This window comes from Pavona decussata, unplaced genomic scaffold, assembly GCF_977016875.1.
Source record: "Pavona decussata unplaced genomic scaffold, jaPavDecu1.1 SCAFFOLD_245, whole genome shotgun sequence".
NCBI classification, from domain to species: Eukaryota; Metazoa; Cnidaria; class Anthozoa; order Scleractinia; family Agariciidae; genus Pavona; species Pavona decussata.
Genome location: NW_028145650.1, coordinates 687,158 through 712,878, shown reverse-complemented (window position 1 = coordinate 712,878; position 25,721 = coordinate 687,158). Strand labels below are relative to the sequence as shown.

At 37.8% G+C, this 25,721-nt stretch overlaps 1 protein-coding gene across 2 annotated transcripts; it reads right to left on the bottom strand.

Annotated features, from left to right (window-relative positions):
• Positions 1-27: 27 nt before the first annotated feature.
• On the bottom strand, positions 28-24,860 carry LOC146457185 (exocyst complex component 4-like). 2 transcript variants are annotated; one of them, XM_085092182.1, is made up of 35 exons: positions 24,749-24,860; positions 24,633-24,673; positions 24,274-24,362; positions 23,512-23,574; positions 23,269-23,407; positions 22,153-22,241; positions 21,623-21,699; positions 21,245-21,368; positions 20,358-20,423; positions 20,135-20,187; positions 19,820-19,924; positions 19,116-19,186; positions 18,468-18,501; positions 18,214-18,318; positions 17,861-17,941; positions 16,598-16,680; positions 16,029-16,086; positions 15,150-15,242; positions 14,552-14,639; positions 13,583-13,646; positions 12,940-13,043; positions 12,262-12,335; positions 11,851-11,989; positions 11,025-11,115; positions 10,036-10,090; positions 9,753-9,800; positions 8,972-9,079; positions 8,181-8,282; positions 6,296-6,346; positions 5,149-5,183; positions 3,967-4,081; positions 3,294-3,412; positions 2,648-2,743; positions 1,788-1,899; positions 28-1,711 (listed from the first exon to the last, which is right to left on the bottom strand). In XM_085092182.1, exons 1-35 carry the CDS (start codon positions 24,803-24,805, stop codon positions 1,559-1,561), a joined length of 2,982 nt encoding a protein of 993 aa, XP_084948308.1. In that variant the 5' UTR covers positions 24,806-24,860; the 3' UTR covers positions 28-1,558. The 2 variants fall into 2 exon arrangements, with proteins under 2 accessions (XP_084948308.1, XP_084948309.1); XM_085092183.1 differs by lacking the exon at positions 6,296-6,346.
• Positions 24,861-25,721: the final 861 nt, after the last annotated feature.

Below are 25,721 nucleotides of genomic sequence, written 5' to 3'. Positions count from 1 at the left end.
ACCAAACAGCCGGTAAGACAATGCATATCAAGAATCAATAACTTTATTGCATACAACATTGTATGATTGTTTTAGAAATCACTTGTACGTAACTCTTAAAAATTAGGGATACAAATTACAATTTCAGGCAGGGATTTTACCAATAAATTTCAAGTTTTGGAAGTAGCATGTCACAAGATATGCAAACTGTACAAGAAATTATCATAAAACAAACAAACAAAACAAAAAGAACACAATTTTACCTGCTAAAACCCTTTCACAACAGGCCATTTCCGAGTTGCTTTTAACCTCATTATGAAAGCGAGGCTTCGTGCAAAGTTTTTAATATGAAAATTAGTTTTCATTCATATGCAAACAAAACTAATTTTCACATGAAAAGCTTTGCACTCAACCTCGCTTTTGTAAATGACATTCAAGGCAACTCGGAAATGGCCTATTGTACTCACTAAGATCGAGTGAGCTGAAACGCAAATTAGTCACCAGGACCTCAACTTTCTCCACGTCCACGAAAAGCTGAGGGTGTGCTAACGAGTTTCAGTTTGACAAGACTACATCAGTAAGCAGATCACGTGTACTTTGTACCAACGTACACGTTTTCAAAACAGTACTATATGGCAAAAAAACCACTGAACACAGACGTTGTCAGTGATATTCATTATATGAAAGGAAATTCCATATCTATAGCTTTACTAAAATTAAAAAAAAAAAAATAGAAAAAAAACCCATGGCTATCCTTAATACTGTTGACTTGCTGAAAGACAAGTTAATGTTATAAACCTATTGTATTTATTTATTAAGTATAAACTTTTGTACATATTCTTTGTTGATCAATCCAATGACAAATATCTCTAGTTTTTTTAAAAAATTAATTAAATTTTGGGAAGCTCGCCTAGGTCAACTTTTTTTTTATTACTTACGGAGACGTAAACTGAGATAGATCACTATGCAAAATAGAATGAAACGAGAAGCCCGGATGGGACACCCTAACAACGGTAACGGGGTATTCCCCTGTTACCGTTCTCCCAACAGGAGAAGCCAATTTTAACAAGTACTTGCGTTTTCTGTCAAACGTTTTCAGAACTAAAAGACGCAGGGATAATTTCAACGGTGGTCCTTTTAGATTTACCTCTCTAAGCGGTGTTACACCATTAACAAGGGAGACCACTATTGTTTTCTCACGGCAAACTGAAAGTCTAATGCAAACGGTACTTGTGACAAGCGGAGAATCTTTCATTTTAAAATGCGAATAACAAGAGTATTTTGAAAAGGACATCAGTTGCGCACGCGTTTACTGTGATAAAACAAAGATTGGTCTACTTTACGAAGCTGGATTGTACGGCTCCAGAGTTCTAATTTGACCAGATTTGGCAATTTTTCCACTTAAAGATAAACAAAATAAACAGCAACGCAGGAAAGTACTATTCAGTAACGTTCATTCAGATGTGACATTTTGAACTTTTTTTCCTCGCACTTCCCTTAACCTAACTGTCGAGAACAACACGGCAATCTGGTGGTCTAAATAGACCGAACATTACTTGTGCGCGGAGAAATCTACCAATCATTTCTTGAATATATCGTCCAGCCTCTGCAGTCGTCGCTCATGCGCACTGTTGTCTCTAAATGACTGACTGCGTGCGTGCAGTGACAAGAGGTCAGCGTACTCCTTCTGGGTAAACTTGGCACCTTGTTCGTCAATGGACGTCAATATTTCCTGCGCAGAAAAAGAGACGCAGAAATAAATCGTTTGTTGAAGGAACGCATTCAGCGGAGAGCGGCCTGGTACTTACATCCGGGTTAGAGTAGAGCAGTTCATAATACTGTCGGGCTCGGTCCAGGTCTCCCTCGCGCGACATGGTGATGTTTGTCAGGTTTTGCTGAATTGCAAAGATGTTACGGCACCTAGAAAATACCAGGATAAAATACGATGAGAAAAAAGACCAAACCAACGCAGCAATAACCCTTTAAGCCCTAACTGTGATCAGCATCAAATTTCTCCTCAACCCCTGAGGTCACGACAATTAAGGATAGGATCACTAAGGTGAATTTTCTTGATATTTTAATAACTTCTCCCCAGTGCTTTTATAAGAAAAGTATGGGGACAAGATAGGGGAATTTGTTCTTTGATATTAGGGGTCAATAGGGACCTGGAGCAACAATGCATTCATTCCCTAGACGCTTCAGTCCGCAAACGGAACCGTCATGTTCTTATTACTGGCAACATTCGCTTCTTACCACGGACATAAAAAAAACCCGTTCGTTTTGGCGTTTGTGCCTTCACTGATGACGTCAAAACACGGTAAAAGCGAAAGTCACAGCTATTGGTCCCTTTGAGAAAGTCACGGTTGCTTTAGGTCGTTAAGTATTTAGCTGAGAATGTGTGGATAAAGGTCCTTGCTTTCTCGCTAAAAGCGATAGAAAAACGGATTTGATAGACGTATTTTTGCAGTCAGTGACAAAGACATACTCGGCCTTGCTCCCACGAGTCTCCTGGTAGAGTATTCAAACTAGTAATCGGAAGGTCATAGGTGCATTCCGGGTATACCTGTGTTACTGACTGAAAAAAAAATACATCTTTGATTTATTCACCAGGCTAAAAACATAACATCACGTAACATCACATTTCTCCAAAAGACGGGTTTTTACTTACATTTTCTTAATGCCACTTGGATTGATCCTCTTGATCTCCGAGAGATTTGAAACGAGAATGGAAGATACAAGAAAACCAACTCCTTCAAACAGGTATCTGGATAAAAAATTCGTCCGTTGACGATATGCCATCAGCACATTCATTTCAAACGTGGCATTGTAAATACTAACCAATAACATAACGTTTAATAATAATAATAATCTCATTTCTAGGCCAATCCAGGACCAAACATGGGTTGGATATGGAGCGGTTTTCGATGAGTGTCGTGAAACCAAAACCAAAGTAATTACTTTGACCAATCACAACAGACAAAAAGAGTGTAATTAACCAATCAGGATTCGCAGCAAATACTTGTAACCGGCGCCAAGCGCGGGAAAACGAGTACGAGCGAGTCAAGAATGGTTTTGCTTTGGCTTCTCATTGGTTAAGAAAATGGCGAGAGCTTTACCAACCAATCACAGAGCGTAGAAGAGCAAAAACAAAACAAAACAATCGCGAAATTACTTTCTACAATCAACTGAAAACCGCTCTAAGTTGCTTCTGGCCGACGATTCACATGAAAGCGAAACCGAAGTAATGGTAGCTCGTCAATTTTACAATTCTACAGTAGGTCTAAAATAAATTAAAACTATTGAACCGAATGTACCTGAATTTGTAATGCCCCATGCAGGCCGTCGCTATCTCTTCAAAAGACGACAAACTTTTGTTCAGACTGTTTACATTGGGGTCTGGATCAACAGCGTTTGTGCTGCACATGTAGGTGGACTAAACAAACGAAATGAAAACAATCAGCTATTGACCAAAACAACAACAACACACACACAGTCAGGGGAGCGAGAAATTGAAAGCCAGATGCATTTAAGGTTTTGTGGAAAAGAGCGGGAAGTACCAACGCTAGTAGTCGCTTCGTCAAACTAACCCCTTTGAACGGTTACCACCCCTTCCCCACTCCCCCCCCCCCCCGAAAACTCCGACACTCCCTATGACGACACTTAAACTACGACACTATACCAATTATAATCCATATCCTAGGAATTACAATTTACATATTTACTCCTTGTAAATATGAATTTTGTTGTCGTCGTTGCCATCGTCATCGCCGTCATCGTATGTGGATGAAATACTTGAGAGTGACCTTCCAAGCTATTAAGCCTTTAGGCAGTACTTTCCTGAGGTACTGTTTACTATGTTGTAGAGGGTGGTTCTATATTTTGATTTTGCTATATTAAGTTCTATTCATTAAATTTCTATTTTTGGATTCTTAGAACTGAACGAGTGAAAAATAACCTAAGGTTAAAAGGGAAGATAATAATGCTTACCTCCTGTACAGCCCTCATCAGATAGTAAAAGCAGTGACATCTGATCTCCAGGTGAAGCACAAGCAAGCAAGATTCAGAGATGTTCTGAAAGTCCTCTGCCAGCGTCTTCAGGGATCTGAGGGTTTGAAAATAAGAGAAATTATTTCAAGATTGTGTCAGTTGCATTTGGAACGACTCCACACGTGAAACCTCATTACGAGCGTTCCTGGCTCAAACCATCAAGTATTTAGTTAATTGTTGTATATCGCCAGGAGCCCATTACTCGAAGCGTACAACTGCCATACTAGGCCTATACTACGGCGTTTTCACAGATCAGTCTATTTTTAGATATGCACGGGAATACTATCTCCCGCGAAAATTTAAATTCCAGTTCAATTCTCAAAGCATGAGACTGGATTTGTGGGTACTTCAATCTAAAATTAAATAGGTCGGTGAAAACGCCGTGACACGAACATTTAGCAGTTTTACGCTCAGGGTAATGGGCCCCTGATATCGCTATTTTCTTTTTGAATCGTTTTTCACATGACTATCGTCATTTGGCAAATCACAGCAACCGAAAATAATGCAAAGCAGAAACACTCAACCGGTGCCAAGCGCGGGAAAACTTGAAACCAGTATCAAGCGCGGGAAAACTTGAAACCGGTGCCAAGCGCGGGAAAACTTGAAACCAGTGTCAAGCGCGGGAAAACTTGAAACCAGTGTCAAGCGCTGGAAAACTTGAAACCGGTGCCAAGCGGGGGAAAACTTCAAACTAGTGTCAAGCGCGGGAAAACTTGAAACCAGTGTCAAGCGCGGGAAAACTTGAACTGACCGGTGCCAAGCGCGGGAAAACGTCACTGGTGTCAGAGGCGGGAAAATGTACATAAATCAAGTCACAGCTATTTTTGGAACAGCTCCGGACTGTTCTGGTTGCCAGTTACAGTCAACTCTCTACTTGCAGACACCTTGCTACTGCGAACACCCGATAATGCGGACAGCAGCTAAATCCAAAGCAAAAATAGAGTACAGGCGTTTGATTGAAATAAATTTCCACTATTACGGACTCTCGCTATTAAGGACACTAACTCGCAGTCCCGAGGGTGTCCGCAATAAAGAGAGTTGACTGTAGTCACAGAGATTACCAAACATAAAAGCAAGGAATGAATAACTGTTTTGGACAGCCATTCGTAAACTACTACTCACTGGAGGATTTCTTCAGAGACTGGAGGAATTTCTTGCTGTAAAATGAATAGTAAAAAACAATAAAAGTATTTAAATCTTTACAAGATAGAATGATACTCGTTCTCATTTGACGCGATGAGTATCTTGTGATGTGATGATTTGGTTTAGCTAAAAATACAAAACAAACCAGACAATATCCACGAAAGTCATTTGTTGTTCATGAATTGTTTCACCACTTTGTATGTCCTTCGCAAGGAGTGAAATGGAAAAGATTCCTGAGGAGCGGATACTCTGGAAAGGACGGCATTATGCGCTCTTTATACATATCACATATAGTGCAAAATGAAATGGTCGTGATGATGATAATGAAGAGGATGATGATGATGGTCATGATGTATTGGCGTAGTCACAGTGTAAGGGGTTCATCAATCGATTAAGTTATGCAGAAAAAATAACTCCAGATTCTTAAGCGTTAAAAAATCTGCAACGCTTCATTGGAAATCCTTCAAAACAGCGAATTAATTGATATTGGTCGCTAAGAGAAATTTTACTAGATCTTAATATGTCTTTCTTGAAGTTTGGAAATGTAGAAATTTACCATACAACGTGAGCATTTCTTGCTGTTACAAATATCGTTTACTTTTTCACGTGTTTATGTTGGTTTTCCCGTCATTAAGTAATAAAGTCCAAGTGACGATTGTGCCATTTATTTTTGAGCGGAGGGGGGATGGGGACTGGCCAATTTTGATGGACAAGAAGTTGCTTTTTAATTTCATACTCAGCATTTTAATTATTTATTTTATTTTTTATTTTTTTATTTGCTTTCAGGGATTTCAGGGAATATACAGTACAGCTTGCTCCAATTTTTTTCCTTGGGTAGGTGTGCACGATTTGTGTTTTGCAGCTTTCACGTGCAGGAATTGGTTTTGGTATTTAGCCACCCTTCCCCCCTCCCCCAACCCCCTCAGAAATTAAATGGTCTGTTACAAAAAGATCACAGAGAAGTCATAATATTCACGTGCCGGCAAATTGCACGAGCAATTGTGAGTTCGTTCATTGGCTGCAACATTTGGAAAACCAACAAAAAGATGCCTTATGCCTTATTCCTCTATCACGGAAAATTATTTCACTTCTTCAAAATAATTTTGCATGCGTTCAAATTACTTACCCAGTTTCTACCGCGAACGTAGGTATATCCATAGCCAGCGTACACTTCTCTCTGTTACAAGTTTAATATCACGTTATTTTAGGGAAAACAAGATGCCTGCTTTACTGGCATTACGCGTGATGCTGGGGCTGATTCATTTTTTCCAACTGTACGCTTCGCCGATTGATAAAACTATCCTTGCTAATGGAATAGTTTGAGTCACGACGATCGCGTTACGTTGTTTTCCTTGTGTTACGCGACTCAGACTTTCACCGGAAATGTGTGGAATTCCATTACGATAACGTAAGCCTCTCAATGACCTCTTTTTAGTCTCGCGTCGTGGTCAAGGACTGTCAAGCAAAGCACGATTCCTTCGCCATGAACTCACCAATTTCTACCGTTTCAAATGTCGAGTGCTTCTTAGAAGTTATTCTTTCGATTTGCCGCTTCAAAATGGTGAAATTTCCGTTTGAAAACGGCACACTTGAGTCCAGAACATGTTATAAACATTATGGCCGCAAATTTAATACGTTTTTAATAAATAGATCAAATGATGCGTTGACGTCACACAGGTAGGGGTGAGTGGGTCCCCTCCCTCGCGATGTAAGCGACAAGAATGGATTTTGATTGGCCTGCTTCTGTTGAAGACAATCAGAACAATACACCCCGAGTAGGAGAGGGGTGAGTTTAATGAATAAATTAATGTACCGATTTGAAGCTACGACGAAGAAAAAGAAATCGTCCCGTTTTTAGACACGGTATGCCCCCTCAGGGCATCCCGCGTAATAATGGTTTATTTATTTAACGAAAACCTTTCGCTAACGGAGTCCTTCAAAGCATTAGTTTCTTGAAGATGTTAACAGCATCAGCGTTTTAGTGCAATGAAGTCTTTTTTTGTTTTTGAAGTTTCAAAAAATGTGGGTTTACAAAACGTGCGCGCAAATTTAGAATTTCCTATTACAAATCAACGGAACTTGTACCTTTATCTGCTTGCTGTAAGTTGTGGGTGTACAAAAAGTGTCCACAAACTTATCACAAACGATGAAAATTTATACTGCATTTTTGATAGCTTATTATAAATTTAAAATAAAAATATATTATCATATATGATCCACGTTATCATAAATTTTAAAAAATTATCATAATTCATTACCATAAATAAACTATGTAAATTGAGGCTGCAGACGCTGTTTTGCAGCTTGAAATTGAGTTACGTCTGAGCAACAAATCGGGCAGTTTAAATTGTAAGAAGCCGTAGACTGCCATTAGTATACAATTTCCTGGTTAGTTGTTCAGATGACTCTTCTGTGGGTAGCCACAGTGAAAGCTTACAAACAAACGTCAGCTACTGTATTTATATATTAATTTATACGGGTGTACGAAGAATGCGAGTTGTGGAGTTGCGAGTTGCACAAATTACCCAGTCTCACTTTATACGTGCGGTGATGTTCAAAGTGTTTGTGTCTTAATGTGATCGAGTTTGTGATCAAGTGATGTGCTGTGTAGATCAAGTATGTCAGTGAAAGAAGATAAAAACACTTGTCAAGATACAGTAACCTTACCCCGCCATTAGTAAATAGCGGTCATCATTGTACATATTACGAGTGTGTTTCTTCATGTGTCCGTGTAAGCCAGAGGAAAGAAGTATTAAGACACTAGCTTAAGGTCTAACAATTGGTTGTGAGAAAAAATATTCAATCAAGAGAAACGTGTTTTGCTTCGAATTTTACTTCCAATGGAGGAACAGCAATCTTAAATGTGTTGCTCCATGCTCCATAAAATAACTCTTAAGTGGCCAGTAAGACGAATTTGTAGTAATATGGTTTTAATAGTTTAAAATATTATACGTCCGACCCACAAATGAACTACACCCAGTTCATCTCAGTGCATTACTTCCACATCTCACCGCTTTGATTCTCTCCTGTGACTCTGGATTGACAAGGCTTATAGATGTGGTCTGTGCTGTCAGGCTTGTGGTAAAACCTCGTATGTGACCTGCCAACCATTCCTGTCAGAAAAAAAAGTATAGCTCACCTGAAGGCGATTTGTTTTGAAAACGCATTCTTTTTGATACGATTTCGCCTCTCGTCCACACTAGAACGATTGAAAACGCTGATGAGAACGGAGACTTTCGAAAACGGTTTCAAAAGTTGAGACTTAAGAAAACGACTTTTGACAACGGTGACGTAAATAACGTCACACGACTTCGGTTCCAGTCCAAATCCGAGCAATCCCAGGCCCAAGTCGTTTTCATCGTTTTCGAGCTTTTTAGTGTAGACAGTTCAAAACGATACGAAAACGCTAGTGTGGATGAAAATATTTTGTTACGTTTTCGCCGACATGAAAACGGAGTCGTTTGAAAACGCACTAGTGTGGACGGTGCCTAAGTCTGTAAAAAGCACCTGTGTGACCATTGTAACGGCACTTGTTTGACGCAAGGTGACTTACGCAAAGGTGTGAACTGATGACTTACTCTAACTGCAATATCAAACCAGCTTTACTCTGTCAAAGCAATCGGAATGGTAACACAATCGTGGAGGTTGATGTAGAAACGTAAATAAATTTACTGTTGAAGTGTCAAAAAAGGCTTTGTTTTGTTGACCTTTGCAATGCTCACCAACAGAAAGTAACTTTGAAAGAGTGTTTTGGAAAATGCTTTAGGGATAATTTTATAGGAGACAGTAGCCGCTTTCTAACCATGCTCTCCTGAAGGTTGGCCAGTGTTCGAAGGTCCCTTGTCTCAAACAGCACTTCTGAATCGTTGAGAATGTGTTGACCCAGGTTATCGGTCAGAATATCAGTCTCCTGGAAACATAAAGAAATTACACAGTATATGTGATTTATGACGACTGAGTGACAAGGGAACGAATTAGTGAGAAATCTGATGGCATGATGTAAAGGGTCGTGTTTTGTCATGGCATACATCGGGACTATTTAGGTGTTTGGTGGGAGATTCTTGTTATTCAGTCGTCTTGTTTGCTATTTTTTCGCTGAAGTTTTGTTTTAGATAAAGGTTTTCTAGTGTAATTTTGTCAACCACATATTTTTTGTATCCCGGTGCCACTGCATTAGATGGAAGTACGTTCCCATTTTTTTTTTGCCTCCTTTAAAGGGTGTTTTTTTTAGTCGTTTTTCGTACCTGGCGTGGCACAATTCTTAGCTCTTGAACCTTTGCATGACTCACCCCTAAATAAACTATTCACACTGAATCAATGTCTCGTGTTAGTGAAGTCAAAATAAAACTTTAATCAGTATCATGCAAATCGAAATTATAATATTCCAGAAGCTTAGTGAATAATAAAAAAAAAACGCTGAAAAAAAAAATTATCTGGAGTCCACTAGGTTTGGGTTCGTCAATTCGTGGCATTGGGAGAAAGAGGAAGTCATAAATTTCCAGATGAACGCATCACTACATGGCACCGCACAGTAACAAGTAGGACAAAACCCAAGTACAAATCTTGACAAACTTCAATATTACCTTCTGGTTTCGTCTTCGTACTGCTTCCAGATCTTGCTCTTCATCTTCCTGCAGAAAGAACCTCCAATAAACATTGAAAGAGAATGAAAATGACACGATGTCTTACCAAGAGGTTTCGTTAAACGTTCTGTCCTGCAGTTCAACCTCAAAATATACAATTCAGTCTGTGGGAGATTTCGTTACTTCGGGCCACGGGTCCATTCCTTGGAAGTCCTGATTACTTGCTGACCCAAAATCTCTTTTATGTTTCCCAACTTATATTACATCTTTGTTGATTACTTACTTTTCTTTGCCGATGTGTGTGGTGATGATGCAGGCCAGGCCAGTTGGGCAGCGATCTGCAAAAAAACATGTTTAATTTTGGTTAACCCTTTCCCGTCCAAGGGAAATGGCGAATTTTTCTAAATCGCCAACTATGAACTGGGAGACCACATGTGATATACCATTTAAAAGGTATTTTCTGGGGTGTGCTATAACTCACACCAACAGAGATGGAGGAGGTCACATATTAGAGTGAGAAAAGTCCAAAACGAAAGAAGAAAAACATTGAAAATTTTCTTATTCGTTGTACATACTGGGTATCCCCCTAAACTATAGCTTAATGTACAGCTCTCAGTGCATTGCTTGTTGTAAGATATCAACTGGACCCTTAACGTACAAAGGAAAAAAAATCCAAAAGCTTGAGGGGTGGTAAATCAAGTCTCATATAGTAGGGGGGCATGATTTTATGCGTTCAATTTATAGATCTTTCAAAGATCTTTTGGTTGTGCAAATTTCACACAAATTGACCAAATACTGAGCTCATAATTGTGTCTTGTGCCATATGGCACTCTTGGTCGGGAAAGGGTTAAATAAAGCAAAATAATGCAGAGAAGACGTAAAGGATGCATTGAGAACTGTTTGTCGGGAATAAATTAGAGAACACCTGTGGTATCTGTTAGAAGATGGATGCTTGCCAGGAATTGAAACAACAGAGAATTGATGTAATTGGGACTTCAAGAAAGAAGAGGCTGCTTCAGGATTGTGATCACTTAAAAGACGTTATATATACAATGTTTGATTGGCCACTTTACACAATACAAGTGTATACACAATTTAACCATGCAACATGAAGTTATGTTGATGAAAAGAAAAGGTGTAGGCCTTCAATAAATCCAATGTGCCATATACTCACTCTGCATGTTAGAGCTAAATCTTAGCAAAAGGACATATTGAGTAACAAATAATTACCACTGAATGAATTTCACTACAAGATATAGTTTGTAGCATTACCTAAGGCAGCGGCTAATGTCCTCATCTTTGGCCCAATTAGCACTGAAAACACGGGTTGATTTGTCAGCTTCTCCAGTGTACCACAGCAGTGCTGAAATCAGTCCAAAAAAGATTTGCTTTTAACTTGACAGACGACGAGAATCCAAGCAAAAAAAAGGTTTTGTTTAATTTCAATTATGACAGACAATACAAGAGGACATAGTAATTCAATGTTTTGAAGTTTGTTTGGCATTTCAGATTTGCAAGACATGGGGAGAAAGTGACAGTACGAAAGACGGATTAAGAGGAATTGTATCCAGGTACTTTGTAGGGTGATTTGTATCCAGCGCGAAGTTAGTAAAACTCAGAAAATGTGAGTAGTACTGTTATGGGGAAGGGTAGAATTGAGAGGGAGTAGGTAGTATTCAGAGGGAGTGCATAGAATCCAGGGGAGAAAGTATTATCAGGGGGGCTTTAGCAGGGCAGGGGGAGGGGAGGGGGTAAGTAGTATTCAGTGGGAAGTAGGTAGTATTTAGGGAGAGTTCATAGACTGCAGGGGAGTAGGCACCATCAGGGGGAGAAAGCACTAACAGGGGATGAAAGTTATATTCGGGAGGTGGGGGGCTAAGTAGTATTCATCGGGGCGTAAGTAGTATTCAGAACTTCATGGGAACAAAAAGTATTCACGGGAGTGTTTAGTAGTTAAGGTGGAGCGTATAGTATTAAGGGGGAATGCACAGTATTCAGGGGTGTCTGGAGTACTCAAAGGGAAGTGTGAAGGAATTCTGGGGGCAGTAAATGTGATTCGGGGGGGGGGGGTGAGTAGTATTGACAGGGGCTTACACACCTTTGTAAGCATCATAGCAACTGTCCTTGAAAATAGTCAGCATCTTGCACACCATTTCCAGGAATTGAGGTGAGTAGTTGGGTAAGCTGTGCATCAGATTCTTCAGATCCTGCATGAGCTGTTCCACTGTAGCTGTGCTCTAAAAGGAGATAGTAACTAAGTAGTAAGTTGGTAAATAACAAAATTGCCTCGGTGACTTCTGACTTATGCACACCCTTCAACTTGGAACAACACGAAGCAGGTGGCATACTACAGTCAGTTAAATACAGGGGGAAGATGGAAAGGCGCTGAGAGCCACGTTGCGTGCTTTACAGCTTTAAACATGCATAAGCCTTAGGTCTTGTTAACAATTAGTCCGGAAACACTACTGTTAGATACAAAGACGTCAATTTTACGTAACATACGACATACCTGCAACAGGGGCCTGCTTGCTCCTAAAACCTTCAGAATGTTGGCATCAGTAGTTCTTCTGAATGTCTCTCGATCTTGTGATAACGAAAACAAAAAAAAATTTACAGTGAGGTCAATATCGATTTGGAACTTCCTGATTTGTCAGTTGAACTCAATACAGTATACAGTGTACAGTGTACACAAACTTAACATAACATATTACGATCTTTATTTGTTTACGCTAACCACTAAAACACATGCTAATTTCCAAATGGGGTGTAATAATAAGTATGACATAGAAAAGACACTTTTCTTTAACTCCCGTAGAGATTTCGCTCTTTTAGTCAAATCGGGAAGGTTATTCCATAGCATAGCACCACTGCACTTAAAGCTTCGCTCAAGACTATAAAATAGCGGCTTTGGCAGAGGTAGATCAGCTTGTATGCTGAGAATAACATGCAATGGATTGCTATGCCTCTAGATGCTTCAACAGATAGAAATGCAAGCTCCATCAAAGCAGAACTAGAAAAAATAATTCATACAAAATTAAGAAACAGGATTGAGATGGTAAGGATCAGCATCTTTTGTCCTACTGCTTCTGCTTAAAACTCTGCCATTAGTGAAAACCAGGCTTCCAATTCTTTGTAATGTCTCGCTTTGTTCCCAAATGTTGACACTGGTAGCTGAATCACACCTTACCTTGGGTTACTTCCCTCAGTTTTTCGCGAATATCAAACAGGATTTCTTCCACAAAAATGTCTTTCACATAATCGGTTATGAAACCGTACAAGGTGCATCTCATTCTGAAAAGGAAAGCACAGGCTTAGGGAGGGAGCTTAACTGCAAAGAAACAGTTTAACACATAAGTTAAAAAAAAGTAACATGTATGGAAGATTCCCTTTATTAGAAATGGTGCTTTCAGCAAGTTTTCAGGTGCGAGAAATATTTTCTTGCAGACAAACCACAACCCAGTCACTAACAGGAATCTGATAGAAAATTTGGCTGCTGGATTGATATCCACCCAATTGAAAATGTCATCTTATCTTGAGGTTTGTAAAGAGCTGTGAAGAAGAATATTGAACTGTGAGGCATATTCCAGTTAAGCTCCTCCTGTTAAGGTTGGCTAAACAGTGTTCCATATACTGCAACACGAAAGTCCTCCGTCAAAAAGCTTGGTAAGGTAGCCATCTTTCCGATAATGATATGATACAATACCAAGACATCATCCTGATAGGATTGAGGGTCACCCCATCTACTGACTCCTGAACATTTCTTGTTAACTCTCTGCCATTAAACTTTGTGTTAAATTGCGTTAAGGTATAAATAAAAAGGTCACACTTACTCTCCTTGCATTTTGATGGCCGCTTCAATTTCACTTACAAAGGACATCAGAGGGATGAACACAACTGTATGACATAAAAACAAACGATTACAACTTTCTATGATACCAGTTGCAAAAATCTCAATAATACATTTGACACTGAATCATCTTTGTTGTTTTGTTCAGCAAAATCGCCCAGTTACTTTTACACATTTCTAGTGTCAACAGGACATTTTCACTACGGTGACACTTGCCTACAACTACCAGAATCCTTCAACGTTTTTGTTTTTGCATGCTAATTAGAGATATTGTTCTTTGCTATCCACTGGGATTACAAAAATTTGAAAAGGAAAACGAGATGAATTCTGGTAGTTGTACGTTAAATGACACCATCATGGAGATGGTCTACTAATGATTACCAGTCCTTTGCACTTTGTTAGCAAAAAATTGAGAGGAACTGTAATCCACGCCTATACGTACATTTGGGAAAGATAGATCAATGTGCTTTGAATAGTCTTAAACACCCCTACCTCCCATACGGAGTTGAAGAACGAAGAACAACCACACGTGTCTTGTCTAAAACCGTTAATGTTCAATGATGAATATAAGCTATTTTTAGTGAAGATTTTAAAGTGGTTGAAATGTAGAAAGCACTTTAAAACGAAGCTGTCTTTGTATCTAAACTTAGTCGCCGTGATTGAAGGAATGTTACAACGGGATTTTGTATGGTTTGAAACAGTAGTACTGTGAGGTTGTTCTGCAGTTTTGTATAGAACTCTTTAATCACTTCCATACATAACATTCTTTTTACCAAAGTATGAGTATCCTGAGTGTATTTTACTGTCCGGAACCAAAAAATGAATTCATTTTTTCAAGTGTAAAGTGGGAACACATATGGGAACACAAGATGTATAAACTTAATTGGGTTGGCACAAAACCTTCCAGTAGGGTGAGAATTATACAGTGACCCGCAGGAATGTTAATGAACACCTGTAATGTTCCTGGGGTTTGGTTTACACAACAACTGCGGCTTGGTGTTGTGAAGTGGTTCACCATATGTGTCATCGTCATCTTCATTCTAAGGAATTGAGAGTGACAATCAAAAGCAAATTTTTCATATGTTTCACTGACTACACTATACTTGCAATAAGCTGTGATGATAACCTCATTTTACTACAACTTTTATAATATACTTTGACACTTTTCATTACAGCAAATAATCCCTATGCAAACGAATGACTTTTCCTTTAGTATAAATCTTAATATCACAACTCAGAATTAAAAAGTTCCACCATACAGTTCTGAAATGGTCTTCTACTATCATGATACTCCGTATTGAATGGGTCAAACTATTCTCTACATAATTCTCAAAGCTTGCAAACAAAATTAAATCAAGGTGAACTAATTGTACTGAAACAATTTCAAAATGTAGTCTGAGCTTTATGTGTTATTTTGAAACATTTTGCGTCGAAAAACAGCAAGCTGACGCTGCAAAAATTGCAAAACATGTTGACAGAACATATCTTGCGTTCCCTCAGTGTTTTATGACAAGTTACTACTCCATGTACTGAAACATAAAATTGCATACCGCTGTCCCAGCCATGCACTCTTGGCGTCTTTCTCTGATGTATGCATTCATACTAATTGCAGATGAGGAACCTTCAAAGCGATACAATGCACTCTGAAAAGTAATACACCCTTGGTCAGCATTATTGGCTGACTAATTTTTCCAACTGATTGAGAAACTGATGTAGCAAATTTCAGGATTTTAAAGACCACTGCAAAATGGAGATGCCAGATCTTGGTGATTTCTAAATACAGCTACAGTACACCCAAGTTACTAAAACCACAAAAGTTTTGGAGAAGATGTCCAAGCATTTTTCCATCCAAACAAACACATAGTCCGAACATATTATCACCCAAACGTCTTTTATTTAGGTAAATAAGGAAATTACTGTAGTTTTAAGTATTTTTCGACAAGCAAGGCCCTAGAATGTGTTTGACACTGTTACTTCATGAATTTGCAAAGACAGCAATTTGAAGATACTGGGTTATTGTCTTCATTAAACTGAATGACTGGGTCCTTGAAGTCAACAAGTTCCAAACCTTCAGCTGATGCTGTCTCTTGTTCTGTTTTTGCTCAAAGTACGTTGTGCAGTTTCCTGTGTTCAAACTGCATGGACTGTCTAAAATGGAACTCTGTTCAATACATTGAACATTGTGAACACGTTGCATTTTATAAGACAATTTTGTGCAGGTACTACTTAAAAAAACCCTCCAAAATGTTTCAAGAAATCGTCTGAAGTATTTCACTTGAAAATTATGAATCCAAACATTTTTGAAAAAGCAAAAGGGTTTTTTACAAAGTGTGACATCTTACTTTGATTTCACTGTCTGATGCATATTTAATTTTTCACTTTTATTTGTACCGTGCTAAGAAAGACAAATTAAATGACAGGCGACTTACCCTTTGATCGGATTTTAGTGGCCCCCTTCTTCTGAGTGCAAAGAACTCTGCTACATCACTGAAACAAACAAACAAACAAAAAATTTCATAAGGAGGATGCTTAGCTATTCAAAGGTGTTTTTGCATGGTTTATGAGAACGCTGGAAAAGAAGATTTTACCAAGGGCTTATTGGGGGTAACCACACATTTTTCAGTGATACTTAAAATTCAGTTTGGAAAAAATGCCATACACTTTTATGTATTTTAACGTTTATAGAAATTATTGTTGCTAACTATGTGCAAAAAATGAGCGGTTACCCCAAATTTCAAAAGCCCTTGTTAAGATCTGCTTTTCCCATATAGTTAAGAACTGCTCACAAATTTCATGTATTTGGAAGTACTGTCCTTAAGTAAAGATTAAATCTGTTCTGAGAAACTGCAGGAGAATGTACTAACAAGTAAGCCAATGGTAAGAGAGGAGCACAGCATAATTTGAGTGATCACAGTACATAGATACAGACTTGCAGGCATCTGCAATGCAATCTTAGAGTGCCGCTAGACTTGGTTCACCAAGAACGGGAGGAAATTACCTTGAGGACTCACTGAAAGTGACAGGGCCTTGCTGTGTAGCAGTGTTTTGAACATCCAAGTAATCGCCAAGTAACACTTGAATCTGAAATAAATGTTGCCATCAGATATTTAGTTTTTAAGTCCTTGAATGGTTTGATTGATTGGAATTTTAATTTTAATCATTTTAATGACATCCATGATTATAACACTCGTTTTAGTAATAACATCTGTAAACCACAATCAAAGCGCTCATGGGGACAGCATCGTTTTATTTGTCATGCGGTAGATGACTGGAACGCTCTCCCAGACGGCATTAGGAACATTTCCAATTTTTTAGTTTTTAGACGTCTTATTAGAAACATGTAGACTTTTTTATCGATCTTATCCTTTTTACTTTTTATTTTTTAGATAGCTATATTTGTAATTTTTTTTGTATTCTTACGTTAGATTTATGCAGGGCCTCACTGAAAACCACATTTTGTGACGTGGGCTCCCTGTTAAAATATCTTATTTATTTATTATTATATTGATATTTAACCAATTTGGTCTGAAATCATACAACGAGTGATTAACAAAATTGAGTGACTGGTAGCTGGAAACTAATTTGTTTAGTATTAAGTCACAAAAAATAATGTGATAAAAGACTGAATTGGCACACAAAGTCCTGTTCATAGTATAACAACATTTGAGAAAGAAATAGGAGAACATTTTTTCCAAAAATGAAAGCAAAAGACAATTTTTGACTCAAAACAAATAATTTTAGTTGTTGAAGTGCACCTGTCCTATTACAGCAAAGGTAATAGCACACACTATTGGTGAAACACTGTCCAGTTAGACAACCTTATTACAGTACAATGAACTCAACTGGGGCCACCGATTTAAAGAAATGTTCTTGTTTTTGATTGGTTTACAAACCACCAAAGCCAGACTCCTGTGTTGTAAACGTGACTTGTGATTGGCTGATCAATGTTGGGTGGCCCCGGTTGAGTTCATTACACTGTAATGCTCAAATTGGGGCAGCTGATAGTCAGTCAGATTCAAGAGTTTTGTTATAGACAGCTACAAGCAAAACATTGATCTAGAGAGGTAGTAATAGACTGCGAGCAGTCTCTTTTTTGCTGGAAAATCTGTGGGGAAGAACACAAAAAAACTGAGCACGCGACTCATGCCTTGAATACAGTGTATCATGCTTGCTTGTTTTTTTGTATTCTACCCCATAGATTTTTGAGCAAAAGAGAGACTGCTCGCAGTCTAGAGAGGTACTTAGAATATCCTCGACTTACCGCAAACTGGATCTCTGACCAAACAACATCAATTGTGTAGATATCTGTATCTTCTAAATCAATTTGGGTATCTGATGATTTCTGCAATTGAAATAAAAAAGTGTTGCTGTTTAATTGAAATGAGAGCAAAAGCAATCTGTCTCAACATTGCAGAGGCTCCAAAATAAAAGCATTTTGTGACCTTCTTAACACAATGTGTACAAGGACAAAATGATCAGTGCAAAAAAGAGTTCCCAACTCAATTGGCCAGGATTGTAGCTTTAAAGGTAATTAAGATGGGGGGTCACTTAAATGTACTTCATCAAAGCTCTCTTTAATCAGACACTTAAAACAACATTGAATCTGCTACTTACAATGACCCTGTGAATTGCAGAGAGGACTGTCTCGTGTGCATGGGCAACACCTCTAAACAAGTCAAACACCACTTCCAACAGTTCCATCAAATGATGAGGTTGGTTCTGAAATCAATAACAAGCAAACAATAAAAATTAATAAACAGTTAAATGCCCCAAGCCGCCACTTTCAAGAGTAACTAGATCTCTTTTATGGGCTCTAAATTTCATGTGGACAGATGCAGCCGTTTGAATCAATTGATCAAGTCTTTTACCTGTTGAAGAATTGTTTCTGCAGGTTGTCCAACCCTAAAAGAAGGAAACAAAAAACAAATAAATGCAAGGAAAGAACAGGAGTTTACCAAATACTTAATTCAAATGTGCAATTTTTATTCATGCTTTGGCAGGGTTGGCACAAGAGAGCAGGGGTGGTTTTAGTGATGAGAATATTCCACCCTCATCCTTTCATAGGGGGTGGGTTTGTTTTGCTTTCATGCTTTTTTCAATAGTTTTTTCTCCAAGTTTTCTGGACTCTGATGGTGAGAGGTTTAACCATTCACCCTTTCACTAAACCAACTTCAACAGAAATGGCGCTTCTTTCACATGCATAAAACAAAACATTGTACTCGTTTTTCTCTAATCTCTATCACCTTCTTATACTCTAAAGACAAGCAAAGGCTTTTCCCAACAACAAGTGTATTTATTCTTTCTCACAGATTCTCCCCAAATAACCTACTACCCCCAATTTCCGAATGTAACTGGAACAGAGGAGCAAATTAATGTCTGGAGTGAATATAGCTTAAAATGATTCTACAGGTAAATGTATAGATTAATCAACAACACTGCCTAAAGTTATTAATATTTACAGAACAAATTTATGGTTGTATTTTTAACATTGTGAAAATAAACATGGATTTAACTACTTTTTGGCAACAAGAGTGGTGGCTCTGTGGATAATCAGGGACATCTCTATCTTCATTCTCTTCTTTATTGCCTGCCAAATCAAAGCAACATAGTTACATGTTAATTGTTGTTCTTACTCTAAATAAAAAATATATTATATGCATTGGTAATAAAATCATTAAAATAATGGGAAAAAATTATGTACAGAGCAACAGGGCTAAAATAATTGACACAGATGTAAATTATTAAATAGCAATTAGCTGGCAGAGGGTATAAATACATTAATAAATGATATACTACAAGGACACACCTTCCTTCAACCTATACTAGCACACTGGGTTCTACCACTTTCTTGCAGGTTACCACCACTTATTAGCTTTTCTTTTGAAAAACATTGTTCATTCCTTGACACATGCCATTCTCTTGTGAGTTCCAGCTTATTTAAAGTGTATATGACACAAAAATTTTTTCTTCTTTTTTTTTTCGCAGTTGTATATCATGTACAAAAACCAGATTCTTAAGTTAAAACTTGCATGAAGCTGTCATTTCACATTCAAAACAGTACTATTTTGACCCCAAAAGTGTTGCAGCTGTGTGCGACCAAAACATCACATGAAAAGCATACTGCCTTTTTAAATTTTTATAATTTTGTGCTATCTCCTGGCTTTCCCATTCTCTTATGTTGTCCCATAATCTTACATAGTCTGAATAAGAGATGCTTTACCTCAAGAGCCTCTGGAATCTTGCCTAGCAGAGAAAGTGATTCTATGATCACAATCATGAAGTGATCACTGTCTGCCTCAGGGTCAGCATTCAGATCTTCTGTAATCTAATATACAAAACAATAGCATTAATGGTACACACATGATGATTTGTTGCTTAACAGTTCATATGTTAATTTTTTTTAAGACCTCTCCTGACTTTGTAGCAGTTTCTGCCTACTACTCCTATTGTTGACAAACTCATAAACGTCTACCGAGGGAGCAATTCTGGTAGAACTGAAATTAAAAATAACAATTCTCTATTCAAAGGAATATACCTCACTTGAAGAACTCATGTCCGCTGAAGAAGTCTGTTCCATCATCAGTGATCCTGAAAACAATATACATTAATTACATGTACATGATCACTGACGGCAGAAGAGAAGAAAAATTCACATAAACTTTGTTTGAAATAAAGCTAGGGCTTCAAGCTCTTCAGGACACACACATCCCCATCCAACACCCAAGTCGCAGGACAATTAATTAATGCAAGTGACTTACTTGAAGCAGTACGTGAGTGGGACTTCTTGAAGCTTCCACTAGCTGAACCAACACTGGAGGATGACTCTATTGAACACAAGCAAACAGGAAGAGTAACTGATACTAGTCACTCATTGCTATGGAAATTAAGTAAGTATGACTATCCATTTTTCTATGAGGCAGGTTGGGCTGGTAGACTTTACAAAGGAGTGGCCATGCAAAAAAAGGGTTCAAAGGAGTCCAGCTGGTTTGGCTGGTTCAGCCAGTTCAGCTGCTGGTTTGGTTCGGCCGGTTCAGCTGAGTCAGCTGGTTTGACTGGTTCAGCTGGCTCAGTTCAATGGCTCAGCTGACTCAGCTGGTTCTGTTCGTTTACATAACTCGTTTGTTTGGTTCAGTTAGTTATACTCAGTCTGTCACTTTTTAAAGACTTAATAAATGTAAGTGAAAGTTTGATTAAACTGTGAGTTGTGTGAACGAATCAAATTTGATTGATAGTCTAAGGTATAAGAAAACATTAAACTGATTGAAAATGTGTGGCATGGGCAGTGGTAAGGACGAGGAAAGTAACAGATGGTCTTTCTCCAGTTGGCACCTTCTGAAACCTCAGGAATCAGGAGGTAACAAATAACGGTAATTACTGAGTTCCATCAGGATGGGTTGATAGTCTACTGTAGCATTTTGACACCCAAGGCTTGCCTAACAGTTCTCCAGTGTGCCTGTTTACCCTCTTGGGTGGAGAGTAACAAAATAGCAAGAGCACACTTTCGTTAAGTTGTGTGTGTTTGACATTACAGCTGACCTTCAACAAATCTGATGCACTGAGCACTACACTGCTATAACCTCACCAAATAATAACATAAATGTACAAATTACTTCTGTGTGAAAGCAAAAATGAACCAATGCCAAACCTTTCCCTCCTAATGAAGCATCATCTGCCATATACTGTGCTAGTTTGGTTCTCTTTTGTCTACTCTTCTCTGACTTCAAGTATAGATGAGCATTTAGATTTTTTATTAGTATTTCGTGTTCCACCTGAAAAATTAAATGAAACAAGGAAAATCAACTATTGAGGGGCTGGGAGCATAACAGGCCTATGTTGAAGTCCAGGTAAGTAATTTTTTTTTCTTTTTTAATTTGGTTAGATGTTTCTTATTATTTCAACATGACCTCCAGTTAATGAGCAAATGTTTGAGTATAAATTTTTTAACAGGAAAAATGATCATGACAGTGAAAACAATGAGCTGGGTATCTTGGCAGAATTTAAAGTTAAATCACTGGATATGTACCTTCTTCCTAGCCTGTAAATCAAGCCTTAGATGTCGCAGGGCCTCAACACCAGACAAACTTCCTTCAAGCAGGGAGACTATAGAGAAATAAATTGAAGGCATATTATTTTCATACAGGTCACAAAATTACAACTAATAAGCGATTATCATAGATATCGGAAAAAGTTAATAAAATTATTATAATTAGTTTGCCACTCATGTTAAGAGAAATTACATCTACATCACGTTTTAAGAAAGCATTGTTTGATCATGTTTTTTAGTATAAAATAAGTAAGTTATTTTGTAATTTTTTTTGCCTGGCAAACTGCTTTACCTTAAATGTATATTACTTTGATCAATAGTATTAATTATTACTGTTGTTTTACTTATTTGACATGCATGCATTATGAATGAGCTATTAGCTCTTACATGTCACATGTATAAAATTAATGAATAAATAAATAAATGATGATAATGATGATTATGATGATGATTAATGCACTGAATGTATAAAGAAATTTATTGCAAAAAGTCACGTAACAGCAGCACACCTGTGGAGACAAGAAGTTCTGTAGCATGAAGATAATACTTCCTCTTCTTGTACTTCTCTATCTGTTCAGGAACATTCTTCACTTGGTCTCTAAGAAAAGTTAAGGAAAAAAGTCTTGTATACTTAAAACAAATTGATGATAAATTCTTGGAAATAGCATCTAAATTTCACAGTTTAGTTAATTTAAAAGTACAGTTAACTTTTTAGTGTTCTAAAAATTGGATTTATTATTGCCTACATTCTATCCTTAGTTTGCTTTTAAATTTCTGTGCACCAACATTTTGGATCCCATGGTGTCATACGGTTCTCACACACTGAATGCCATTTGTCTGCCACACAAGAATACAACAGCATTTACTGACAACTTGACAACTCCACAAAGATAACAGACTCACTGACAGACTGGCATGGGGCTGGGAGGGTGGAAAAGCTGTTGCTTCATATGGCAAGAAAACAAAAACTGAATCACATGACCGAATGTGACATCTGATATCCTGGCTCGTACCCAGCTCCCCCATTCAGTGTGTGAGAACTTCATTTCTTGTCACTTTCGCGAGCTCAGCCAACAATAAAAACATTTCCCCACTAATTATTCCACACAAAAGAACTTCTGCTTCCTGACAAAAATGGCAGCTGTATAGCAACATGAAATCTGATATGATGGCATGGAAGAAATCTAGATGTGAAAACGGGTAATAACCATAACCAAGTTTTTAAACATTGATTAAAATGCTATCTCCGCCTTTTAAACTAAGCTTTGAAATTTAAACACTATTTCCACAATTCAACGTCAGTTGGTTGTACATAAGAGTGGATACATACCCTTGGGGATATATACCAGATAAAACCCTAAGGTGGACACCGCTAGGGAAAAGAAAGCTGGGTAGGGGGGGGGGGGGGGGGGACAAGAACAACATGGCAGAGGACTGTGGAATATCTGAACTGAGAGAGATGTGGCCTCGTGTGGGGCAAAGCTGGGAAGGTAGCAAAAGATCAAGTAAAAAATGGCAGGAGATGATTACAGTCTTTGAACCAGGGATGATGAGAATGGGTGTGCTGTAAGAGTGGAGGTTCCCCTTAATCGATAAGCCATACAAATTATTAAGGTATTCCTTACATTCTATCCAAGAGATTGAGGACCTCATTGTACTCCAAACCATCCATCCAATATTTCTTCAGCTCCTCTCTCTTGCAGTGTAACAATGACTTGCATGTTGACAAGTTTTTTCTCAAAGCCTCTACCTTTGCAAGAGAAGCTATAAATATGGAATACAGTATAAACAGTTTTAAGTATATTTCTCATAACACATGTGAAATGACAAGAAAAGAGAGATGAATAATAATTATTATTTTTAGAAACCTGCTATTCTTGTGGAGATTCCAGTAAAGGTTTGAATGCTTGATTTCAAGTGATCTTGGTGAGCTGAAACATTATTTACTATTAGTATAGAATCTGTTTGAACATACACTCACAGGTCTTGAGTAACAAATCAAAAAATTACCAATAACACACACCCTATAGATCTCCTGTCTTGGCTTTGTTACCCCAAAATCTTGTCATAATTCCAAATAATTTTAACGCTTTTCTTTGATTGACCTCCGTTTAAACAACCATTAAAACTTTAATAAAACTTTAATAAAACTTTAACTCCTTTGTAGGCAGTGGGGCATGTGTTATTGGTAGCGGCCCTAACAAGCCTTAGTTGAGAGGACAAAATGAATTTGGCAATTGCCAGAACAATTCAATGGTAACAATATCACACTTGAACATTACAAATAGTAATGTTATTTTAAAAATGGTTGACAGGAAAAAAATAGCGTTTTTCCTGTAAAAAGTGATCTTGCTGGAAACATGAACATTATTTTGTAATCCTGAAATTCACACCACATTGATATGATAAAGGGGTGGGGGGGGGGGGGTGGAAGTGGGGGTAAAGTAGACAAGGTAAGAAACATTTCAAACCATGTCCTGCAATAGAAAAAAACTGCCATTGAACATGGCTACTAACAGAGTTTTCACTTCTATTTGAAATCAAGTGCACTAAAGAAGTTCTTTCATCATCTGTAAAACAATGCATAGTCGCCTGTATGTATACTGATTAAATTGTATTCTGAATCTCACCTTCAACCTGTCTGTTTAGCTTGTCATCACATTCTCTAAACTCATGCTGTAGCCTTTCTTTTTCAATTTCTCTCCTCTCTACATTATCACTGAAAAGACAAAGTAATTAAAAGGTATAATTCTCACCCCGACTGAAAAATCTTCATTTCCTTATATATTCTAGTTATTTTATACCTAAACATTATTTTGAGCTAAGGTGAGTCCTTACTTTCTGATTACATCTAAAAACAGGTACAGACTGTATAACTAAACATTTTAGTGACAAACACCTTTTCTCTTCACTTACACAAAACAATAAAATGTTGTACTCAAACACAACCCTCCCATCACTGATCACTGGCAAATTCTTGCTCACTTACCTACTTAATAACGTAGTTATGACCGACAAAAGCACCTTTGACTAAAGAAAACAAAAAAATAGCATTATTAACGATCAAAGTATCTATAACTTTCGCCTGAGAAGAATGAAACACACCGAGGAAGACTCTTTCTGTCTCCTGCTCTTGAAACTTCCCATTTCGAAAGCCGCCATCTTGTTTATTTTGGTTACCGCTGTTTCAAGATTTGCGGTATCAAGGACTCGGATATCAGTCAGGCACGGCCAACTTAAAATTCTTTGAAAACTAATCACATGCCATTTCCACAATTGCCGAATACTAAATCATTTGACTAATTTTGTTCACAGTAATTCCGAGTTTCTGTTTCAGTGACTTCTTTAAATCCAAAAGGTCGTTCTTCGATATCTAATACATGTTGATACAAATGAAATCGAACGATTGGTGATTTTCACTGTAAATAAGGAACAGGAGGCATTTTTCGTGTTCCAGTTCCTTACGTGACGTTAGATAGATATGTATCAAGATAGATATATATATCATCTGATAAGCCTCTTTTCCTTATCCAACGTTTAAAAGCATTCAGACTGTTCATACTACGGCGGTTCCTTCTTTGTCAACTTGGACCGCAAAAAGGTTCTAAATATGTCAGAGAATCATTCCCATACTTTATAGTGTTAAAGCGTGGCATGATAAAATTAGAGTGCCTTAGATTATATTGTTTTTCTCCTTCTCCTTGAAGTTTGAAAAGGTCTTGTAGATACTTCGGTAATCAGGCCCCTAGCAGGGGCAGGGACAGGGGGGACTTGATCCCCCTCCCAAGAATTTTTGGTAGTTAAAAAAAACAATGTGCCAAAAATATATAATTAAAACAAATTAATGTGCACAATTTGTCTTGAATTCTTACGCTGCAAGTACCTTTTCACAATCTTTAATAATCTGCCGGTTTATTACCTGTAAGTTTCCTCCGCTAACGGCTGGGTTTTTTTTAACAGCAACAAAGGCACTCGTACCTTGTGAATCAACAACTTTGCCGGAGAAAAAGCAATCAGGAAGCAGTTTTTTGGTACATTTTCAACGAACGATATCCCCTTAAAGGTGTGTTTTTCAACG